At 38.5% G+C, this 21,717-nt stretch overlaps 1 protein-coding gene across 3 annotated transcripts in view; it reads left to right on the top strand.

Annotated features, from left to right (window-relative positions):
* The window catches only part of LOC138698095 (ankyrin repeat and death domain-containing protein 1A-like), a 1,102,342-nt gene that overhangs the window by 888,619 nt on the left and 192,006 nt on the right, over positions 1-21,717 (top strand). For all 3 annotated transcript variants that reach the window (XR_011331695.1, XM_069823807.1, XM_069823808.1), the window contains exon 7: positions 18,112-18,315. Coding sequence is in view for 2 of the 3 variants with exons in the window: in XM_069823807.1 (XP_069679908.1) it covers positions 18,112-18,315 (204 nt within the window). In the remaining variant the exon portion in view is untranslated. The remainder of the gene's footprint in view (positions 1-18,111; positions 18,316-21,717) is intronic.

Genomic DNA, 21,717 nt, shown 5'->3' with positions numbered 1-21,717 from the left:
TCTCTCAGGAACAGGACGGGCAAGAGAGGGTGATTGCCTACTTCAGCCGAACACTATCCAAGGCTGAGAGAAACTACTGTGTGACGCGTAGAGAACTTCTTGCCATTGTGGAAGCCCTGAAGCACTTCCATAAATATTTGTATGGCCAGGAATTCCATCTGAGGACAGACCATTCTGCACTCACCTGGCTATTGGGCTTCAAGAATCTGGAGGGGCAGACCGCCCGTTGGGTTCAACGTCTGCAGGAGTACAACTTCACCTCTGAACACCGACAAGGGAAGAAACATTCCAACGCTGATGCCCTGTCACGACGTCCGTGCCCGGATGGCTGCAAACACTGCCTGAAAGTAGAAGAGCGGGATGGCGCCCACGCAGTAAGGGCAATTGCCGCCCAGCCGAGCCCAGGATGGGATAACGCCGCCATAAGGAGGGAGCAGCTGGAGGACCCAAACATTGGACAGCTACTGCGTGATGTGGAGTCCGGCCAGAGACCAGTATGGGCCGATATCGCCAACCGTAGCACCACTTACAAGAGCTACTGGGCCCAGTGGGAATCCTTCACTGTCAAGGACGGTATCCTGAAGAGGATTTGGGAGTCGGCCGATGGAAGGACCCGCATAGAACAACTTGTCCTGCCCAGGAGCAAGGTGAAGGAAGTGCTGGAGGAGACTCATGCTGGAGTGACTGGAGGCCACCTGGGAGCCAACAGGACGCTGGACAAGTTAAGGCAGAGGTTCTATTGGTTGCATCAGAGGACCGACACGGAACAATGGTGCCGAAGATGCGACACCTGTGCAGCCAGTCGCGGACCAAGGACCCGCAGCAGGGGAGCCATGCAGCAGTACAACGTGGGAGCTCCTTTTGAGAGGATCGCCATCGACGTTGCTGGACCGTTCCCGGTCACGGATCGCGGGAACCGCTACCTGCTAGTCGCCATGGATTACTTCACAAAATGGCCAGAGGTGTACGCGATTCCCAACCAAGAGGCTTCGACGGTGGCCGACGCGCTGCTTGACAACTTCATCTGCCGATTCGGGGTGCCCCGGGAATTGCATAGCGATCAGGGGCGCAACTTCGAATCCAACCTGATGGGAGAATTGTTCGAGCGTCTGGGGGTGCATAAAACCAGGACCACTCCCCTCCACCCACAGTCCGATGGTATGGTGGAACGCTACATCAAAACCTTGGAAGAGCATCTGCGGAAGGTGGTGTCCAACCATCAACGAGACTGGGATGCCAGAGTCCCACTGTTCCTCTTGGCCTACAGAGCTTCGGTCCACGATACAACAGGGATGACACCGGCAAACATGGTCTTCGGGAGAGAGCTGCGCCTGCCCTGTGATCTGCTGTTTGGCACGCCACCCAGCGCCGACCAGCCAGCGACTGACTATGTGGCAGAACTCACCGAGAAGTTGAATGGAATTCACCAACTGGCCAGAGAGCACCTCAAGATGGCCAGCGACAGGATGAAGGTGCGCTACGACAGATTAGCCAACTCTGCAGGATTCCAGGAGGGCGACCTGGTGTGGCTGTATCGACCTACCAGGACCAAAGGGAAATCACCAAAGCTGCAGCGTGCCTGGGATGGTCCATACCGCGTGGTGACCCGGATCAACGACGTGGTGTACCGGATCCAGCGACAACCTCGAGGGAAGATGATGGTGGTGCATCTGGACCGATTAGCAGCCTACCAAGGGACTGCCCGGGACGAGCAGCCCTAAGGAGGGGGCAATGTGACAGCGACGTGAGAATCGAACTCACGACCAGCGTCCCGCAAGAAAGCAGATCGCACGGGCTCCACGGAACATTGAGTGACGTCGCGCGTGGAGAGAAGAGAGAGAGGGTGTATTACGTCACGCGACGAGTCTGCGCGCGCAGCTGCTACGCAGTGGATGTGGAACGACCTTCCCGATTATTCCAGACGTCTGTCGATGTAGAGATATTGAGATAATTCTCTACACACCTGTAGAAGGTTCTCGCAACTATGATTTTGCTATAAAAGAGCAGGCGCCAGCGAACTAGACAGAGTTTTCAGAGTTTTCAGTTATTCAGTCAGTGAGAAAGCCAGAGCAAGCAAGCCAGCCGGAGTTCGACTCGAGTGTGCGTCCGCATCTGCGTCAGCATCCGAAGGCCTGAGTTCGAGTGCAGTGGACAGCAGTTGGAGGGACCCGAGTTCGAGTACAGTGAACTGTCTCTGAAGGTCTGTGGTTCGAGATACTGTGAACTCGAGTGACTGAGATAGAAGAACTGTGAACTGAGAACTGGTAGTTCTGATTTGTAAATAGTGCTTTGTAAATATTAGTTAAGATTAACAGTTCATTGTTGTGCGTAATAATCCAAGTAAACTGTCATTGTCGTCGGTGGAGTGCTATAACGAATACTTTGTTGAGTGAAGATCCAATTGTTGACGAGAGCGTTTAAGGTGAATTGTAGAAAGGAATTATTGTTGTGACGAATAAATTACATTGTTGTAACTAATAAAATTCACAATATATTTAATGTCTTTCATTCATAAGTTGTACTTCAAAATAATTTTTTTACAAAGTAATTCTGTCCAAGTAATGTGAGTAATAGAGAACTGTAATGTGAGAGACAGAAATCTAGTAGATTTTTCATAATTTAAATATTATATTCTACATGAATTATATTCCTACCCAGCGATCACCATTATAGTGTGATGTCAAAAAGAAAAAAAATCTCTCTCCAGTTTTTAGAAGAGCAGAGTTTTCCATTATTGTGTAGGCCAGTGTTCCTCAACCTTATTAACGCAACGACCTCCTTTTTCTTGAACTTATGATGGCGACTCTCCACCCCACCCCGTGTTGGCAGCAGCCTCCATTGTTGATGATGCAATAACAGTGCCTTAAAATCACTTCGTAGCCAGATTATTGGTTACATTCCTTACGAATAGAGATGGGGAAATAATTTAAATACCGATATATTGATATTGCAATATATTGCAAACCTAATTTCGATAAACGATAAATATTGTAAGAAATATATCGGTATATCGAAACGATTCGATATATCGCTATCCCGTAAGCAAATTAATAGATACTAATGCAATTACATTTGTGGGTGTACATTTATTACAATAAACTTAAATTTTAATAGCCTATTCCTTATTAGAATTGAAATTAACATCATAACAATCAAAAGATTAAATGTAAAATTGTAACGATATTATTTTATTATTATGTAGTTCCTAACCTAAATCAAAATTATGGTGGAGGTAAGATGAGCTTAAATGATGCAATGGGAAAGTGTTAAGTGAACTCTATATAGGTCAGTATTTGACATTAAAACATTCATTGATTCATAGTGTTCTGCCCAAAGGCAGGTCTTTCACTGCAAACACAGCATTTTCCACTCTCCTATTTTCTGCCTTCCTCTTTGTCTCCTCATATGATCCAGATATCTTAATGTCGTCTATCGTCCGATATCTTCTTCTGCCCCGAACTCTTCTCCCGTTCACCATTCCTTCTAGTACATCCTTCAGTAGGTAGTTTCTTCTCAGCCAATTTCTTTTCCTCCTCCTGACCAGTTTCAGCATCACTCCTTCTTCATCCACTCTTTCCAACACAGCTTCGTTACTTACTCTGTCTGTCCATTTCACACGCTCCATTCTTCTCCATATCCACATTCCGAATACTTCTATTCACTTCTTAGTAATGTCCATGTTTCTCCCCCATACACAAAGCACTTCACTAGTCTCTGCCTTAGTTCTTTCTCCAGAGGTCCGCAGAAGATGCTCTTTTTCTATTAAAAGCTTCCTTTGCCATTGCTATTCTCTTTTTGACTTCCTGGCAGCAGCTCATGTTACTGTTACACCCCAAGTATTTGAAGCTGTCCACTTGCTCTACTGCCTCATTTAGAATTCACAAGTCTACCTTCTTTACTTTTCTTCCTATGACCATGGTTTGCGTTTTGTTGGCAATTATCTTCATTCCATACTGCTCACAGCTGTCATTTACCTCCAGTAGCTTATCCTTTAGTATTATCTAACAACGCCATATCATCAGCAAATCTTAAACACTTTATTCTTCTTCCTCCTATTATCACTCCTCCCATGTTCTGAAAACAGTTCTTCACTAAATCCTCCAAGTAGATGTTGAACAGGGTACGTGATAAAGGGCATCCTTGTCGTACTCTTCTCCCTATTTCACTTGCTTCTCACATTTCTTCTCCTTTGACTCGTTTCATTTGTAGGTTACTGAAAAGCCTTCTCTCTTTCCAATCCACGATTCAATTATTCTAATTTTATATAGGATTCAATAGAGGATACATATACAGAGTGTTTCAAAAATACGGGGCATAATTTCAGGTATGTATTTCCCACATGTAGACAATCAAAATAGTTCATTACAACATGTGTCAGGAAATGCTTTATTTCCGAGTTATGGCCTTCACAACATTGAAATTCACCGGAACGTTTTTCTTTCCGCAGGTCGTTGCCGTCAAAGAGACATTAAGAGGGCACTCTGACAGTTCATTCAGAGGCGAAGGTTACATTCAGTGTTGTGTAGGTACTTGGATCGAAGGTTTCCTGAACGATGGATAGGTAGTGGTGGCCCAATTGCTTGGCCTCCACGCTCACCTGATCTGAACCCTCTCGATTTCTACTTGTGGGGCCATTTAAAATCATTGCTTTATTCGTCTCCGGTGCCTGATTTGGAATCCCTTCGGAATCGAATTGTGGCATGTTCTGAGGACATACGCAATACTCCTGGAGTTTGGGATCGTGTTCGCAGGTCAATGAGACATCGATGTGAGGTCTGTATTCAAGCAGGAGGTGGACATTTTGAACATCATCTGTAATTACAACGACCTGCGGAAAGAAAAACGTTCCGGTGAATTTCAATGTTGTGAAGGCCATAACTCCTAAATGAAGCATTTCCCGACACATGTTGTAATGAACTATTTTGATTGTCTACATGTGGGAAATACATACCTGAAATTATGCCCCGTATTTTTGAAACACCCTGTATAATGCTCTTTTCTAGATAACAACGTAATCATTTTTAAATGTAAGTAAACTGTTCTTGTATTCATTTTTAAATGTCAGTAAATAGTACTTGTATTCATTTTAAATGTAAGTAAACAGTACTTAGAATGTTACAAGTTTTAACAAACTTCACAATTGATTTGATACAGACCTTCTATAGTAAGTTCCCATTGCAAGTTATTGTTACACTCCAACATTCAAAATCTCAATGGTGGTGGTGATGATGATAATGATGATGGTGATTATGAGGATAACATTTCTATGTACTAAAATATAGGCTATAATAAGAAAACAATGTCAGTACTAGATTGTGCATAGAAATCCTAGCCGTAAACAAATCTCAAACCAGTGTTACATCCTTGTTTCTCTTTCCATTTAAAAACATAGAAATAAAAGTTTTGAAGTCAAACGGTTCCTTTGGTCCAAGCGGAAGACTGTATACAGCGTGTTTTTTTTTCAGAGTGGCAGTTGCTCCTGCCTTGGAGAAATTAATAATAAAACAGTAGTAGATAAACCTCCCGTCTCAGTCTCACGTTCGCAAACGTTGGATTTTGAATTTGGTACTGCATATTAAATAGTTTGAATTCGAATTCTAGACCAGCCAATCAGAGGAAGGCATTCATTGGATTGTAACTACCCACTTTCATTAACGCCATCTCTCAGGGAATTATCGGAGTTAACTAGTGTGGATTTTGTTATTCATAATAATTCCACAAAAACAAAAACAAATATAAAAAAACAGATAAATTTATTAGAAAACCGATATATTATACGATATATTGAATCAAAATTTCGATATCGATATATCGATATATCAAAACGAAAACATCGGTATTTCGTAAAAACCGATATATCGTTCCCATCTCTACTTACGAAAATTTAGGTTTTTGATGGGTGCTAAACCCTTTCTCTGAGCGAGCTGTGGAAAAGGCTGAGTTGAATTCAAACTTCACGACTAGCTGATTGAGTTATCTGCTGACAAATATTTACAACTACAATTCAGCAGTGAAGAACTGTACAAGTTCTGGCTACAGAGAAGGAATGAATATGGTGAATTGGTATCAGCAGCCTTAAGAGTTCTTACTCTCTTCGCTGCTTCGTACCTCTGCGAGCTCGGGTTTTCTGCAATGATCAACATGAAAACAAAAGCAAGAAACAGATTGACTCTTGAAAACGATCTTATTATGTGTGTTACAAAATTTGAACCAGACATTAAGTATAAAATTAGTTCAAACAAAACAGTATCAAGTTTCATACAAACTTTGTGGCTGTTACAAAACAAAATAAAATGTTCCTTACATATTGTATTTGTGTTAATTTTTTTGGGCATATTAGATTATTATTATTATTATTATTATTATTATTATTAAGTTTATCTATCTATCTATCTATCTATCTATCTATCTATCTATCTATCTGCCTGCCTGCCTGCCTGCCTGCCTGCCTGCCTGCCTGTCTGTCTGTCTGTCTGTCTGTCTGTCTGTCTGTCTGTCTACCTATCTATCTATTTATTTGAAAATAACATTTTAAAGTTCCCAGCGACCCCGCGACACACTATCCACCGGCTGAGAAACACTGGTATAGAGCTACAGTATTCATGTCGTTGTCTTATAATGTGAGTGACAGTAGGCCTACATTTAATTTTTTTTACTTACTAATAAATTATGATTTCTAAAAAAAAAAAATACCTATTTTCAGCCTTTCTATTGGGCAATGAAATACCTGATGAAATGAAAATATGCAATTAAAAAAGAAACTGAACAATTAAGAACATGTGATGAGAGTTGTTACATTGTAATAAATAAAAATAATACTAAATAAAAAATAAAATGAGAAGTACTCATTCTCTTAATCTTTTCTGGCATAATGTGATAATAGTTTTGGAAAACTATTAATGTGAAATATAATTAATTTCTTTTATACAGCATTTCACTTATGGACGATTCAGATAAGTCCTACTTTTCACGTGCGATATTATTCTTTAGTGTTAATATTATATTATATAATTCCATTGCCGCTGTAATTTAAATTTTCGTTCCTATTTTATTTTACTTATTTTTATTAGTATTATTTTTTTATTTTCTATATTTCTCTTATATTAATATTGTATTATATAATTTCTGTAACTGTAATTTTAATTCTATTTCCTATTTTATTTTATTTTATTTTATATTCTATTATAGGCCTATTAATATTATATCTGAACTGGGACCGAACACGAGCGCTGCTCATTCGGTCTCAAATTTTGTTAATACTACTGTATCTCCTTTTTATATTGCTTGTATTATTTTATTTCTATTTCTCTTGTTTGTTTTGTAATTATATTCTTTATTTTGTATATTTAAATTTAAATAAATAAATAAGTAATGTGAGTGATGGTGGAAAGATTCAAAAGGATGTTTTTGTGAAGATGGAGATAATGGAGAATATGTCACAGAAAATATCAAAAAATTCAAATCGAACATTGTGAAGCAAGTATACAGTCTGGCCCAAATATAGGCGAAGAGTAAAGTAAAGTGGATTAGTATTAGTACCATTACAAGAATTTTGAAATTTCAATTCATAGTTTTATCATTAAATATTCGAATACAACTGGTCCAATGCTATTATAGGAGTCTTTCTCAAGGTCTGTACTATTTTTATAATACAGATTTTACTGTCCACCTGCTTTTGGGACACTCTGTATAATTTTCAAATTGCTAGTTAAGAGTTAATTCAACGATTTTGTCAACTGCAAAATTCATACAGCTTCCAAATTCAATGTGTGCAAAAAAATTGTCGACGAATTCTACTTGTAGCCATCTATCCGGGATATTTATATTTTGTTTATCATAAACCTACATACGCGCCTGCCAGCTTACTTTCTTCTAACAATTGCAACACTCAAAGGATCAATAGCTATTTTCAGGCATCATACATATGGACCATGACTTTAATTCGCATCTTCTTGACGTTACTTCGTTTATTGTCATGTGTTTCAATCTAATTCAAATTGTTATTTTTCGCTCTAACAACAATGTATCACTAAGCCTCAAGGCATTTACTCTATTTATTGTGTCATGGTACTCTTTGTCAATGGCAACCTGTAGTGGTTACAGAAATAAATAAATAAAAGGATTTTGTTATCCTTTAAGCCTTGGTTTCTCTGAATCGACGCATGCGATGTGCGAGATGCGAGGCCGCCGCTGCGAACCATCTTCGCAATGACGCTGCGAAGCTTGTGGTTTCTCAAGCTGCGAGATCGCGTGGATCAGTCGCTGAGCGCTTGGTGTGCCCAATGGATCTCGTCACCTGTTTGCTAATCCCGGAAGAGGAAGATAATGATGAAGAGGAAATGATCCTGCATTCTTTTTGGTGAAGACAGTGATATCTTCAAGAATAGGAAAAGCGAGGGTGCTTACAATATTCTTGTAAACCGCCATCTGATTGATAGTGAAACAAAATTCAAAAGTTATTTTAGAGTCTCAAGGGACCTTTTCTATAGAATTTTGTATTTAATTAATCCATTAAAGCCCAAATTATTTTTATTAAAAAAAAACTAAAAGAATGTATTTATTTCATAAATTTAATCAATAAGATGTCAAGAATATATTTTGTTTCTTCTGCCGAGCACTAAGTACCTAGTTGAATATCACCCTGTCTATAAATAGATCGCTGGGCACTTATGATATCTGCGTATTCATTTGCAATAAAGTAAATATATTTTTTGTATATTTAATGTTTTATAACCAGAAACATTTACATCAATATAAATAAATTTATTTGTAACGGTTTTAGTATTTAATGCAACAATACAATGCTGCAGCAATAATGAAACACACTCATTTTAGTAATGTCTGTCTTTACCGATTGTGGTAAGGCTCAAAGCATCTTTGACAGAGAGTTACATCATACTTCTTGCGGAATGATACTGATCTGCATTTAGACCATTCCATCCGGCAGTGTTTCTGAGAGGGTTGATTTGCCATGAAATGACCTCTATTATCAAACCTCATATCAAATTTCACTCCTCGAGGTGATGAAATAGGGTGCCCCTTTCTCTTGCAGTTCTAAAATGTATCTTTTTTTTAGTAGGTTATTTTACGACGCTTTATCAACATGTTTGGTTATTTAGCGTCTGAATGAGATGAAAGTGATAATGCCGGTGAAATGAGTCCGGGGTCCAGCACCGAAAGTTACCCAGCATTCGAAAATATCTTGAGATATTGAACAGCCAAGTATCATCGGAATTCAAGTAGTTCCAGGGAGTCTCGTCCATGTACGAGTATTTCTCTGTAGATAATCCAACTATTTGCTATATCCATATCCAACATTCTGACCACTCTTTTCCACGGATTGAAGTGGCATATTTGCCTGCTAACCAGTTATCATGCTCCAATCAGCCCATGTACTTACTGTAGTTCTCTATGATCTGTGGTCCACACCTGTGGAGTAACGGTTAGCGCGTCTGGCCGCGAAACCAGGTGGCCCATATTCGATTCCCGATCGGGGCAAGTTACCTGGTTAAGGTTTTTCCGGGGTTTTCCCTCAACAAAATATGAGCAAATGTTGGGTAACTGTCGGTGCTGGACCCCGGATTCATTTCACCGGTATTATCACCTTCATCTCATTCAGACGCTAAATAACCTAAGATATTGATAAAGCGTCGTAAAATAAACTAACCTACATCTTCCGGCTGCGAAACGAATCACGTGGAAGGGCGTTGTAATATTTTCTATTTAGCTTTAATATTGCTGTATGATAGCTCAGGACACGTCAGGGAGGTTTAAACTCGGTTGCTTGATGGGGACCTCTGAAAACTTCGACCGAGTTTAAACCTTCCTGAGGTATGATTTCCGGTTTTTTTACACATTTTCTACAGATTTACGCTTCCCTATGCTATTCTACTACTAGATTCACGGTTATTTGCATCCAGTAGACACTATTTCCCTACTCCTCCATCTTCATCATCGTCATCATCATCACTATCCTCATCATTAATTATCTTGGATTAGGCCTTCTCGTTTGTTCCGCTTCAGACTGAACGCTGGTTAAAAGCTGGTCTCTCCACCGCTTCCTACTTTTCTCCTGAAAATGTCGAGTATTTGAAAATATCCTCAGAATAGGGCATTAGTCCCTCAATGAGTGAGTTTCCAGGTGGGACTGTTACCTTAAGACCCTAAACCTGCCTGCTTTTCTATCTAGGTATGATCCCATAGCCAGAGGATTCCGGTTTGTGAGGAACGGACCAACGCTCTCATTCTCTCCCGTTTGCTATAACAGTGAACAACAAGAATTTTGCTCCGACTTAAAACAATGTGTCCTTTATGGTTTTGTGTGCGCTGAATCCGAAAATGCAACTCTTTCCTTCGTATCACATAAGGTTTTTTAGATATACCATCATTTCACTTTTCGATAAGCGTTGTCCTAGGAAACATCTGGCGCGGGTTGGAGGTTGTAAACCATGAGTTTATAACTTATTTCCGGCTTCTTATTGTTGTTGGCATTTTATTTTGTACTCCTCATAACTAAACAGATATTGGTCCCTTCTATTCAGTAAATTTCAGAACAGTTCAACATGAGGTATACACAATGAATAAACAAGAGTGTGATTTTCAGTATTTAAAAGAAAAGTTTACCAGTTTGAGTGAAAGCAAATTAAAAGAGGGCATTTTCATCGGTCCACAAAGTTATGGCTGACTCTTTGTTTGAGGAAAAACTTTCCATTACAGAAAAATGGCATGACGCGCTTTCAAAGATGTATGCTGAAATTTCCTTGGAAATTCTATAGCAGACAACTACATAGAACTTGTTGTGGAAACCATGTCACGTGCATATGAGAAAATGGGGTGTAATATGTCTCTCAAAATACACTTTTTACATCCTCATTTGAATTTCTTTTCTCCTAACCTTGGAGCGGTAAGCGACGAGCATGGGAAAAGAGTTCATCAAGAAATATCTGAAATGGAAAGACGATATAAAGGAAGATCATCATCCAGGATACTTGGAAACTATTGTTGGTTCGTTGCAAAAGACAGTATCGTGTCTAGTTATAAACAGAAGTGATCCAGAAAATTCGTTTAATTTAAGTTCAAATTCCAAAATTTTTCTCATTATATGCACGAAATATTTTATTATTATTCTGTTTTAAACTATATAACATCATGTTTGTATCCAGTACACATTTTTCAAGTATTATGAGGCGTTTTGAATCCCAAGTGTGTTGTCATTTTACCAGAAGCAGTGAAAAATTAAAAACAAGAAGTTTTTCATAAAAAAATTCAATTCATTTTCCGCGGAAAATAGTACGTGATGGGGCAATTTGGATTTTAAATTCAGATTTAGGGTACACATATTAGTAATATTCACCTATTTTTGTTTCGGGCAAGACAAAAAGTAAAAATTTGTTGTTCAGTGTAACCACAGATTACACTGTCCCGGCGACCACGACGTGGACGTGAATGGAGGTTTTCCCTACTCAACATATCTAAATTATAATAATTTTATTTTCCTTTATACTGCATTGTTTTCTTCATTTATCTGTTTATGTGAACTCTCATACTGATCTTCAACTTCTCACTCTCATTTTTTCACCTATGACGAAGATAAAAGCATTCTCCGAAACGTTGTGGATTCAGTTACAATTAAGCAATGTAAAAATAATCCAATCTACATCTCTACTATACAACCCACCATTGTTTCTTCCCTCTAGATGCAAAGCTAGTTGCTGAAGCCTCGCACAAATTCGGCCGGACGAATCTGTCCGAGGCGACGCAGCGAGACCTCTCTACGACGCTGCGCAGACCGCGCATCTCGCAGCTGTAGAAATCACTCACTATCTCTAGTGTAGTCCGGATTTGTGCGAGGCGGGCCTTGCACCTCGCACCTCGCATGCGTCGGTTCAGAAAAACCAATGCCGGCGCTGCGTATCATTTTCGCAATGACGCTGAAATGCTTGTGGTTTCTCATGCTGCGAGTTCGCGTGAGTCACTTGCTGAGCGCTTGTTATGTCCAATGGATTTCGCCATCATGCTACTTTTGAAAGAATAAGCCAATATTATCCTGCATTGATAGTGGAGAAGACAGTGATATCTTCAGTAGACTATTTGTCAACACTATATGTATCTAATTCTAATATTTTTCTTGTGACGAAATTGGATATAGATAAACTGAAGAACGGAGAGAAAGAAGAAAATTTGAAGCAAGTTTTCAAGAGAAAGCCACTAAGTTAGAATCCACACCTGAAAATAGTAATAAGTACTGGACTCATTTAAAAAGCTGTAAACCAGGGATGTCAAAGCGCCTGCACTGCGTGCTCTCAAGAATCTGCAAAACATTTCCTTAAGAGCGATGATTGCACTTTATCTTGCTGAAAAGTGAATCTTGTTGGATTTATATTGCTTGTAGTATGAGCACGTAATACAGGCGATTTAACATCCCTGCTGTAAACAGATAACAGATTGATTGGATCACTGGCTGAGAAGAAGCTACCTACTGAAAGATGCACTGGAAGGAATTGTGAACGGGAAAAGAAGTTCGGAGCAGAAGTAATTATCAGATGATACAAAACGTAAGATATTTGAAACGTATGTGGAGACCAGTGGCGGCTCGTGCTTTTCTTGGATGGGTGTTCGCAAAAAAAATATTGGTAATGGACACACTGATATACTATTCTCGTATAGTTGAGTCACACGTCAGAGATAAACGAGTTCTAATATGCATGTACCAAATCTACGCATATAGTATACACCAAAATTAAAACCATTAAACAAGAGTAGAGTAAAATTAATTTATAGGACTCACCTTCACTGCTGTTGTTGAAGAGCTAGATTTAATTGTAGAGAAACTCTATGCGCCTAGTTTTGAGAGATGCAAATTTATCAATAACTCTAATGTTGTTAACAAGTTTTTTTTTCCACTGCCAACATAGCCAATGTACTTAATCGCTCTTCTGTCATTGTGCTACGGAGGAATATTTTAATCCTCTCTTAATTTAACACCCTCACAACTTTACACACGTCCGTCTCCAAACTTCAAGTGTTACTTACTTTGCTGAACAAAAGACAACAGAATCAGCCCCAGTGCGTATCGGTATTTTGAAAATAAACAGTAAAGAGAGAAAACGAGGAAAGGGGGAGAAAGGAACAGGATGCCAGACCCAAGGGAGATGGAGCATCTCTCTTTCTGTCACTAGCACGTTAAGACCTGTGCGAGCAGAGCTATTGTAACCAATGTACCAAACCAGAAAATATTCTCGCCTGAGGCTATTCCACCCTGCTACAGAAAAATTGTGCGAGCTGCTGTCAATCTGTCCAATAGAGATTTAAAGACACACGACACACGAACGCGACATTCTCTCGAGACTAAATATGTAGGAACGTCATTACACATTGGAAAGTAATAGATGTAATAATATTAATACAGTAATACGTACGATTATTGTTGGTTTTTAAGGTGTTCACGTGCTCCTGTGCTCATATAGAGGAACCGCCACTGGTGGAGACTAAGAGGAAGGCAGAAAATATGGAATATTGAATAATGCTAGATTTGCAGTGAAAGATCTGCCGTTGGGAAGAACACTGTCAGTGAATAAATACGGTTTTACTGCTACATCCACAGTATTTGCGATCAGTAGACTGTCTTTTTCTACTCTACCTAGGCTATCTAATTTCAATTTTTTTCTAGGTACGTTAGTAGTTTCTTCATATATCCGTTCTTGTGAACTCTCAGGTTCGTTTTTCATCTCTTACGTATTTTATATTCCGCTCTTTGCAATCTATAGTTGGTTTGTCAAGTAGAATAGGTGTTTGTAACGACTCCGAAATCTTCGAAAAGTTGTGAATTCCTTTAAATTTAAGGAGTGAAAAAAATGTGAATTTACAACTTTTCTTTACCACCCACCATTGTTTCTTCCCTCTAGATCCAAAGCCATTCGCTGAAGCCTCGCAGTGCACGCGTCGCACAAATCCGGTCTCGCGATTCGGTCCGAGACGACGCTGCGAGGCCTCTCTGCGAACCTCCGCAGATTGCGCACCTCGCAGCCATAGAAACCTCTCACTATCTCTCATGTAGTCCGGATTTGTGCGAGGCGGGCCTCGCACCTCGCACGTCGCATGCGTTGGTTCAGAAAAACCAAGGCTTTAGTCTTTAGCTTCCTACCGGGTTTAAACTCGGAAACCTCGGATCCTACGGCCAGGATGGTAGCCGCAAAGCCATAGAGTGCTAATACAAATTATTAGTTACAAGAAGTGTACATGGCGTCAAAATAAGAGCTGTAAAGCCTTGGTTTTTCTGAACCGTCGCATGCGACGTGCGAGATGCGAAGCCCGCCTCCCACAAATCTGGACTACACGAGAGATAGTGAGTGGTTTCTATAGTTACGAGGTACGCAGACCTCGCACGTCGCAGTTATAGAAACCACTCACTATCGCTCGTGTAGTCCGGATTTGTGGGAGGCGGGCCTCGCATCTCGCACGTCGCATGCGTCAGTTTAGAAAAACCAAGGCTTAAATAGGATAAATGAACTGGTGTTCCATGAAGAGAAAGTTAGTTTTGGAAAACAAATTAATGAGAATCATTTCAGCACACTGAAGAAAAGAAATCTTTCGTAACCGTGTGCACTTAACATTTTAAGTAAAAATATTAAGATCTCTAATGGTAGTGTAATTAGCCGACTCTCACATTTGTATCTAAGTGATTTTAATTTATGAGGAAAACTGACAAGAGAGTTTGCATGTGAACAATTCTCGCACGCTAGTTAAGTTTAAAAAGATATTATTAGTGTTGAGTTTTCAGACATCTTGACACCATTACTGGTAAAATTTTTACAACATGAAAGATACGTGTCGTATCAAAAATTGAGAGCATGGCTTGTAGTAATTGTGGTTTAGTCAACTGTCCGAAGACAGGTAGAGCCTCACAAGTCATACCAACAATGCACCACTTTTGAGGTACCTAATCCAGGAGATAATGTTGTTATGGTGGTCAGTTCCTTTATCCATAGGTCCCCCTGTGGAGTGACGGTTAGCGCATCTGGACGCAAAACCAGGTAGCCCGGGTTCGAGACCCGGTCGAGGCAAGTTGCCTGGTTGAGGTTTTTTCCGGCGTTTTTCCTCAACCTGATATGAGTAAATCCTTGGTAAATATCGGTGCTGCATCCCGGACTCATTTCATCGGCATTATCACCTTCATTTCATTCAGAAGTTAAATAATGTGAGATGTTGATACAGCGTCGTAAAATAATGTACTAAAAAAACTGTATCCATGGCTTGTAGATTATGTTCTAAATTAAGACAGGTTACATTTTATACTCAGGTTTCTTGAAAAGTATGTGGACTCATTTTATTTCCCAGAATCAGAGGTTTAATCTGACACCATATTTTCTTCTTTGAAGAAGATATTTTGTTGTCCACTTCTAAAACACATTTTTTACTTCATTCTTCACTAGCAGTAGAGCAAGCTGATTCCACTTCTACAGCACTTCAAATACCTCTTCATGCCAAACCTATTTTACAGTTGAAATTATCTTTTAATAATCTGAAGTTGGGAAATCTTGATAACATGGTACCGGTAGTTGTCCTTACATGATGCTGCAGTTCATCAATCCATGCTTGTTCTCCATGACGACGATCACTTTTATCTTTCAAATTTTAGTGTAATCATGCTGCACCCACCTTGCAAAACACGCCTCATTTTAAAACATTTGGTTACAATAAATTGTAATATGCCTTATCTTCTGACATTCTTAATAACATAGAAATTCTCCTGTACTCTCAATTATGTCCACTTAACTAGTGGGCTATACGTTCCGGTAAAAGGCCCATCCTTCATATTCTTTTTGCCATCGTTGTAGTATTTCCATCTACTGAAAACTGCAGATGCTTTCAATGAATTTTGATCGTAAGTCTAGTCAATGAGATACATTTTAACCATATTTCTCGAGCAAAACAGAATTTAAAGGTGCAACGTTGACATTCCTCTGGCAGAGTATCAAATTATTCCGCTAATCTAGAATAAATTGTTATATTAAAATGACAACAGTTATGCTTAGTGAATTTAAAGGAAATTTTGCAAGTAATAATAAATAATTTAATATGTTACTATATTTTAAGAGACGAACAGCCCAAAAACTTGTCAATCACCCAAGTATGTCCAGAAATTTACCAGAGAACGGCGTAACTCTTTGGGGCATAAAGTTCCTGTGTAGTCAGGAGTTAGACACCATATAAAATGTACACTTCTTATACTGTGTGACACAAAAGTCACTTGTCAAATAGAATGCTTTATTCCATTATATTTATGTTCTGTGATTTAATCCTACAGTTTTTTAGTTGGTTATTTTACGACGCTTTATCAACTGCTCTGTTTGTCTAGCATCTGAGTGAGATGAAGGTGATAATACTAGTGAGATCAGTCCAGGGTCCAGTACCGAAAGTTACCTAGCATTTGCTATTATAGGTTGAGGGAAAACCCGGAAAAAACCTCAACCAAGTAACTTGTTTCAACCAGGATTTGAACCCGGGCCCACTCGTTTCACGGTCAGACAAGCTAATAGTTACTCCACAACGGTGGACAAATTGTGAAGTAGGACATGGTACACAATAATGCTGTAGTTAGTTTGTTTGGAGTTATTGAATTGTAATTGATATTGAAAGCTGAAAATTAGATGTTGGCTTCTGAATAGCAAGTAGACGTAATGCTGGGCTGTGGGGGCAACCACAGAACAAGGGAAGCTGAAGACGAGTTCCATTGCCGTCATACATGCAGTCCAAAACCATCATACCAATCTATAGGCAGTTTACTACAACGTTTAGTGTGTTCAACAAGAAAAGAAGAGGTCGTCCTAAATCGGCTACCAAGGAACAACATCAGTGATTGTGATTTCAAAGATGTCTATCAACACTAAAATGTCAGTGCGCTATGTGATGTAGCTGAAGAGAGTAATATTAATAGAAAATCTGCTCACATAATATTGAAATCGGCACGTTTCCACCACTAAAATTTGCAGCATATATAACACAATGCAAGAAGACGATCCACGGAAAAGGCGAACTTACTGAAACTGGATGATGCAGTGTTTGCGTATTGCCATTCTTTAAAAATGTTTTATTCATGACGAATTCTCTCTAGATGGATATGTTTATACACAAAATGCATGATATTTGACGAAAGAAAACCTAAGATGGATGCATCAATCCAAAATCCTAGTACTCAAAAAGTAATGGTGTGGTGTGGAATACTGGACAATGTGATTGTGGGACCATTAAGGAACTATATACTAGTACACATTTGGCGAATTGTTTGACAGCATTGTAATGGACTTCCTGTAAGATATACCACTGAATAAAATAATAAGAATGTAGTTTCAGCTAGATGGTACAACAGCACATTATGCTAGTACAGTCCGTGAGAGTTGAATAATATGTTCGGTGTTCTCTGAATTCCACCTCAGTCGTGGCCTCCACGGTCACCAGATCTCATCATCTCTATATTTTTTCTATAGGGATATGTGAAGCAACTTTTTTTTCAGACAGGGCCTGCATCTGTAGAGGAATTGGAACAAAAGATCATGCATGTTATTCAACACATTCTACAAGCAACACCATTGAAAGTGACAGAAGAATTTCAGGATCGAGTGAGACACGGTCTTCAAGTAAATGGAACATTTCCTTAGTCCATTGTACAGTTGCATTGAGGAGAGGAATCTTTACACGCAAACCTAGTCATTTTTTTTTCTGAGAATATTGCATTGTAATAATGTTGTGATGTACGGTAGTTCATGGTACAATGTGATTTCTTGAAGCGACAGCCCATGAAGGGGCAAGGCATCCAACTGGTTGCTAGCATCAAGCCCGCATGTCTTAGCAGGTGAACGATTATCCAAACAGTAAGAAGATAACGTGTATTTAGCACGTTACAGCAGTTCTCGAAATCGGATTTCACCAAGATATTTGTTCCAAAAAAAATTTGCTTTTCCTACATTTTTCATTGCAAAGTAATATTTTCCCATTTGGCATGTGACTTTTATGTCACACGACGTAATTATTAGGCATTACTGAGTATTTTTTTTAATTATAATGTAGTAGTTAGCTTGCTTGTGGTACTGAGAACATTTATTATCTTTGCAGAAGCAGTATACGCTGCTGATGTGCGCTGCTCGCAACAATCGCTCCGACGTGGTGGACTTCTTGCTGGACACACTCGAAGACATTAAGGTCGACGCGGTGGACCTGGAGCACCAGACGGCTCTGTACCATGCGGCATTGGGAGGCCACGCCGGCATCGTACGAAGACTTGTGGAAGCGGGGGCCAAGACGGAAACCAGGAATAAGGTAAACGCAATAAACTATGTCAACCGAAGATAAAATAGTAAAAGAATAGTTTCCTCTACGATCTGAGCCGTATACATCATGTCGTCATTATCGTCATCTTTCATGCGCAAGGCATTTATTGCGTGAGGAATGTAATTTCTTCTCATTTTTTAACTTCTTTCGTTTCTAGACAATGGTGTATAATTTTGCAATTTTAAAGCGGCCTTCAAATTTTCACACGCTATACACTTAGTCAAAATGAAAGTGACCGGCGTCTGAGACACTAAGTTCGAATCGGGTATTTCCGTGAGCGCTCGGGACAGCCAGGCTTTGTTCAAAACATTGCGTATATTCTTCTAGTAGTTATAATGGGGAACACAACTATTAATCACTACGGGTGCTATTCATAAACATTTCGCTAGCCAGCGCTACGAGCGTGCTAAACAGGATTCATATCATATCATATAGCTAACACTGGTTTATGAATACGAAAAACGTTAGTTCGCTGATCATCCACCGGAAGCCCGCACTAAGAATGTCTATGAATACGGCCCTAAATCTTTCGAGAAAATAATTCATATACGAGATTTAAAACAAACAGATCGTTCAGAGTGTTTAAACAGTGAATATTGTAACACAAACACTATATACTGCATAACAGGTTCTCAAGTGGAGTACGACCATTTCTCGTTACAATGTCGTTCTGACCCTAGAGAAACTCCTAGCGTAGCTGGTAGAGCGTTAGCTAAGAGTTTGTGATTTTTCCAAGTTCAAATATTCGTGGAGTTACTAATTTATTTTGTTGCATTTTAAATGCATCAGTGAAAATATAACAGGTTTTTGTCTCTTTTTATCTTTAGAATGCTATTCGCTTTATTATTTTTTTCGTATTAATAAAAACTTTCGACGCTAGATGGAAATAACACTAAAGACGACAATTAGGAGCTTTCATATTAAAATGCTGTGTTAATTATTTTATTAATCCCTGCTGTTTTGCACTCTATTGCCTAAGTAACATTCAGTAAATATGTTGACGGTTAAATAATTGGCAATAATTAATTTGCAAGCTGTGCTATAAGGAATATGATTATTATAATAATCTAAATCTGTGATCATCAGGGCCTAAACGTAGTAATTGTAAACAAAAAGAGAAACCATAATTCTGATGACAAAATATATCCTGATTTCCTGGAATTGTAACCACAAATTGTCAGCAATTTTGTAATTATCTGTAAGTCACATGAATTAACATAAGCAAAATTATTTGATTATATTACACTAAAAGGAGTTGTAAAAAATAAAAGAACAAAACAAAAAATTCACTTCGGAGATTCGAAGCATGCTGTGGAGATAGCCCAAATCAGCGCCTTGTATTATGGAGTTAACTGAAGCAGAGCACGGAGATTTACGGTATACTCGGCACAACATATAGTGACGTACTAAAAAGTCCAAGATGGCCGTGCTTCAGTCTTACCAACTTTGAACGTAAAACACTAATATTAATTCTTTTCAATAAATTGAACAAATTGTCAGTGGAGAGCATTTAAAAATTGTGGATGATCAGAATAAAACAAACTCTGAAAAAAAGTAAAACAATTTATACCACGAAAGATGGTATTATCTGCCGTAAATCAAATTTGAAGAACAATTTGAATGGTAATGTCTTAAAAAAATATTCTTAAAAACTATATTACATTCATCACTATTATTTTCCATTTCTTTTGCTGCACATATTCCTTTTTAATAGCTATAGATACGTATGTATAAATATAATTAAAAAGTACAATGAGAATTGTGAAATTTTATTTTTAACTAACCAAGTAATGAAAATTTAAAAATCATACTTACTTTTCACGACCAATCTCTATACAAGAAGAATTAAACTTTAATTTTGTATAATAAGGATTTGTTTCAACCAAATGAAAGGACAACTTAAGTATTTTTATTATTTCAGGATTAATGGAGAAGGGTGGTGTAATTATATATATATATATATATATATATATATATTGTTGTATAACATTATGGAATGCTGACAAGTTGATGTATTGAATCAGCATTACACAATTCTAATATCCCGACTTTTGCCTCAGGACTAAGGAAATATTTCGACAAAGGACAGATTGCAAATAACTTTATTTTATTTCTTCATTATACAAATTTAACATAAATCACAGTTAGGCAACAACAAAAATACACAATGAACAATCAACTGTGTTATTTTCTGTGTAACAGCACACTTACTATATTTTTCTGAAAAATATAAAGTAATATAAAAAGAAAATAACTATGGTTTTGGACAGACATATTGTGTTTGCTCCAGCATTTGCATCAGCCAATAATTCTTAAATTAGTCATTATATTACCAAATTTCCAGACGTCCTCTTCCTTAACCAACCTCTTGATAATGTTTGGTGGCATCATAGGATCCTTTGAGACTAAAAGAAAGACAGAATTTGATTCAACACAGAACTTGTCAATGTTAAAAGGGGATCTGTGCATGTTTTATATAAGAAAGTAATTGCACATAGTCCCATTTAACAATAACTGAATTAATTTTTAGTAGAATTATAATGGACATTATGGTGACAACACTGGACTGTACAAATAATCATGTAAATATCAGTAGAAAAAGGGGGGAGGGGAATTAAAACTAAAATAAAAAATATATTATGTTGTACACAGAGTGAAAATTAATACTGCATAAATAACATTGACCCAATATCTAAAATATGACATCAGGATTTGAAACAGAAATATTGAAAAGAAGCCAAACTTTCAGTGCAATCTAGCTCAAGGATCTGGCAAGTTTTGTAGCAAAATACCACTCTCACAGAATTCTTTGCTTTTGAAGGTACACAAATCTAACTATATCATATTTCGTGAAAAAAATAGTGGTACTGATACAAGACATCATATATTATCAGACACTTTCACTTTCCTCTGAATTAATGGTGGCCTCTGATATGCCTGTCTAGCTGGAAGTCATTTTGCAAAATGTTAACCCTCATAGCATGGATGTCGGAGAGGTTGGTGTATCTGAGAGACCAACGAAATAAGCCTCACTGGCTTCTTGGAACACTGCGATAGCTAATCCCTGGAAGTGAAACTCTATCATTAAGTCCTACGCAACAGAAAAAAACACAACTTGAATTTATCAATGATGAGATCGTCTAGCATCCTTGTATTTGAATGTAAAGCAATCTATCTGTAGGCATATCATATTTTCTTAAAAAAAATAGTGGGTTTTGATATGAGGTGTCTAATCATCAGAGATATTTTCACTTTTCTTAAATTAGTGGTGGCCTCTGATGCACCTGTCCTGCTGTATGTCGTGCAAAATGGTAACCCTCATGGCCTGGATGGTGGAGAGGTTGGTGTATTCGAAAACCAGCCTCCTATGACACACCTTGGGCAATGATT

This window comes from Periplaneta americana, chromosome 4 (genome assembly GCF_040183065.1).
Source record: "Periplaneta americana isolate PAMFEO1 chromosome 4, P.americana_PAMFEO1_priV1, whole genome shotgun sequence".
Lineage (NCBI taxonomy): Eukaryota > Metazoa > Arthropoda > Insecta > Blattodea > Blattidae > Periplaneta > Periplaneta americana.
Note: the sequence above shows the minus strand (reverse complement) of the source record. Positions and strands in the feature narration are given on the sequence as shown.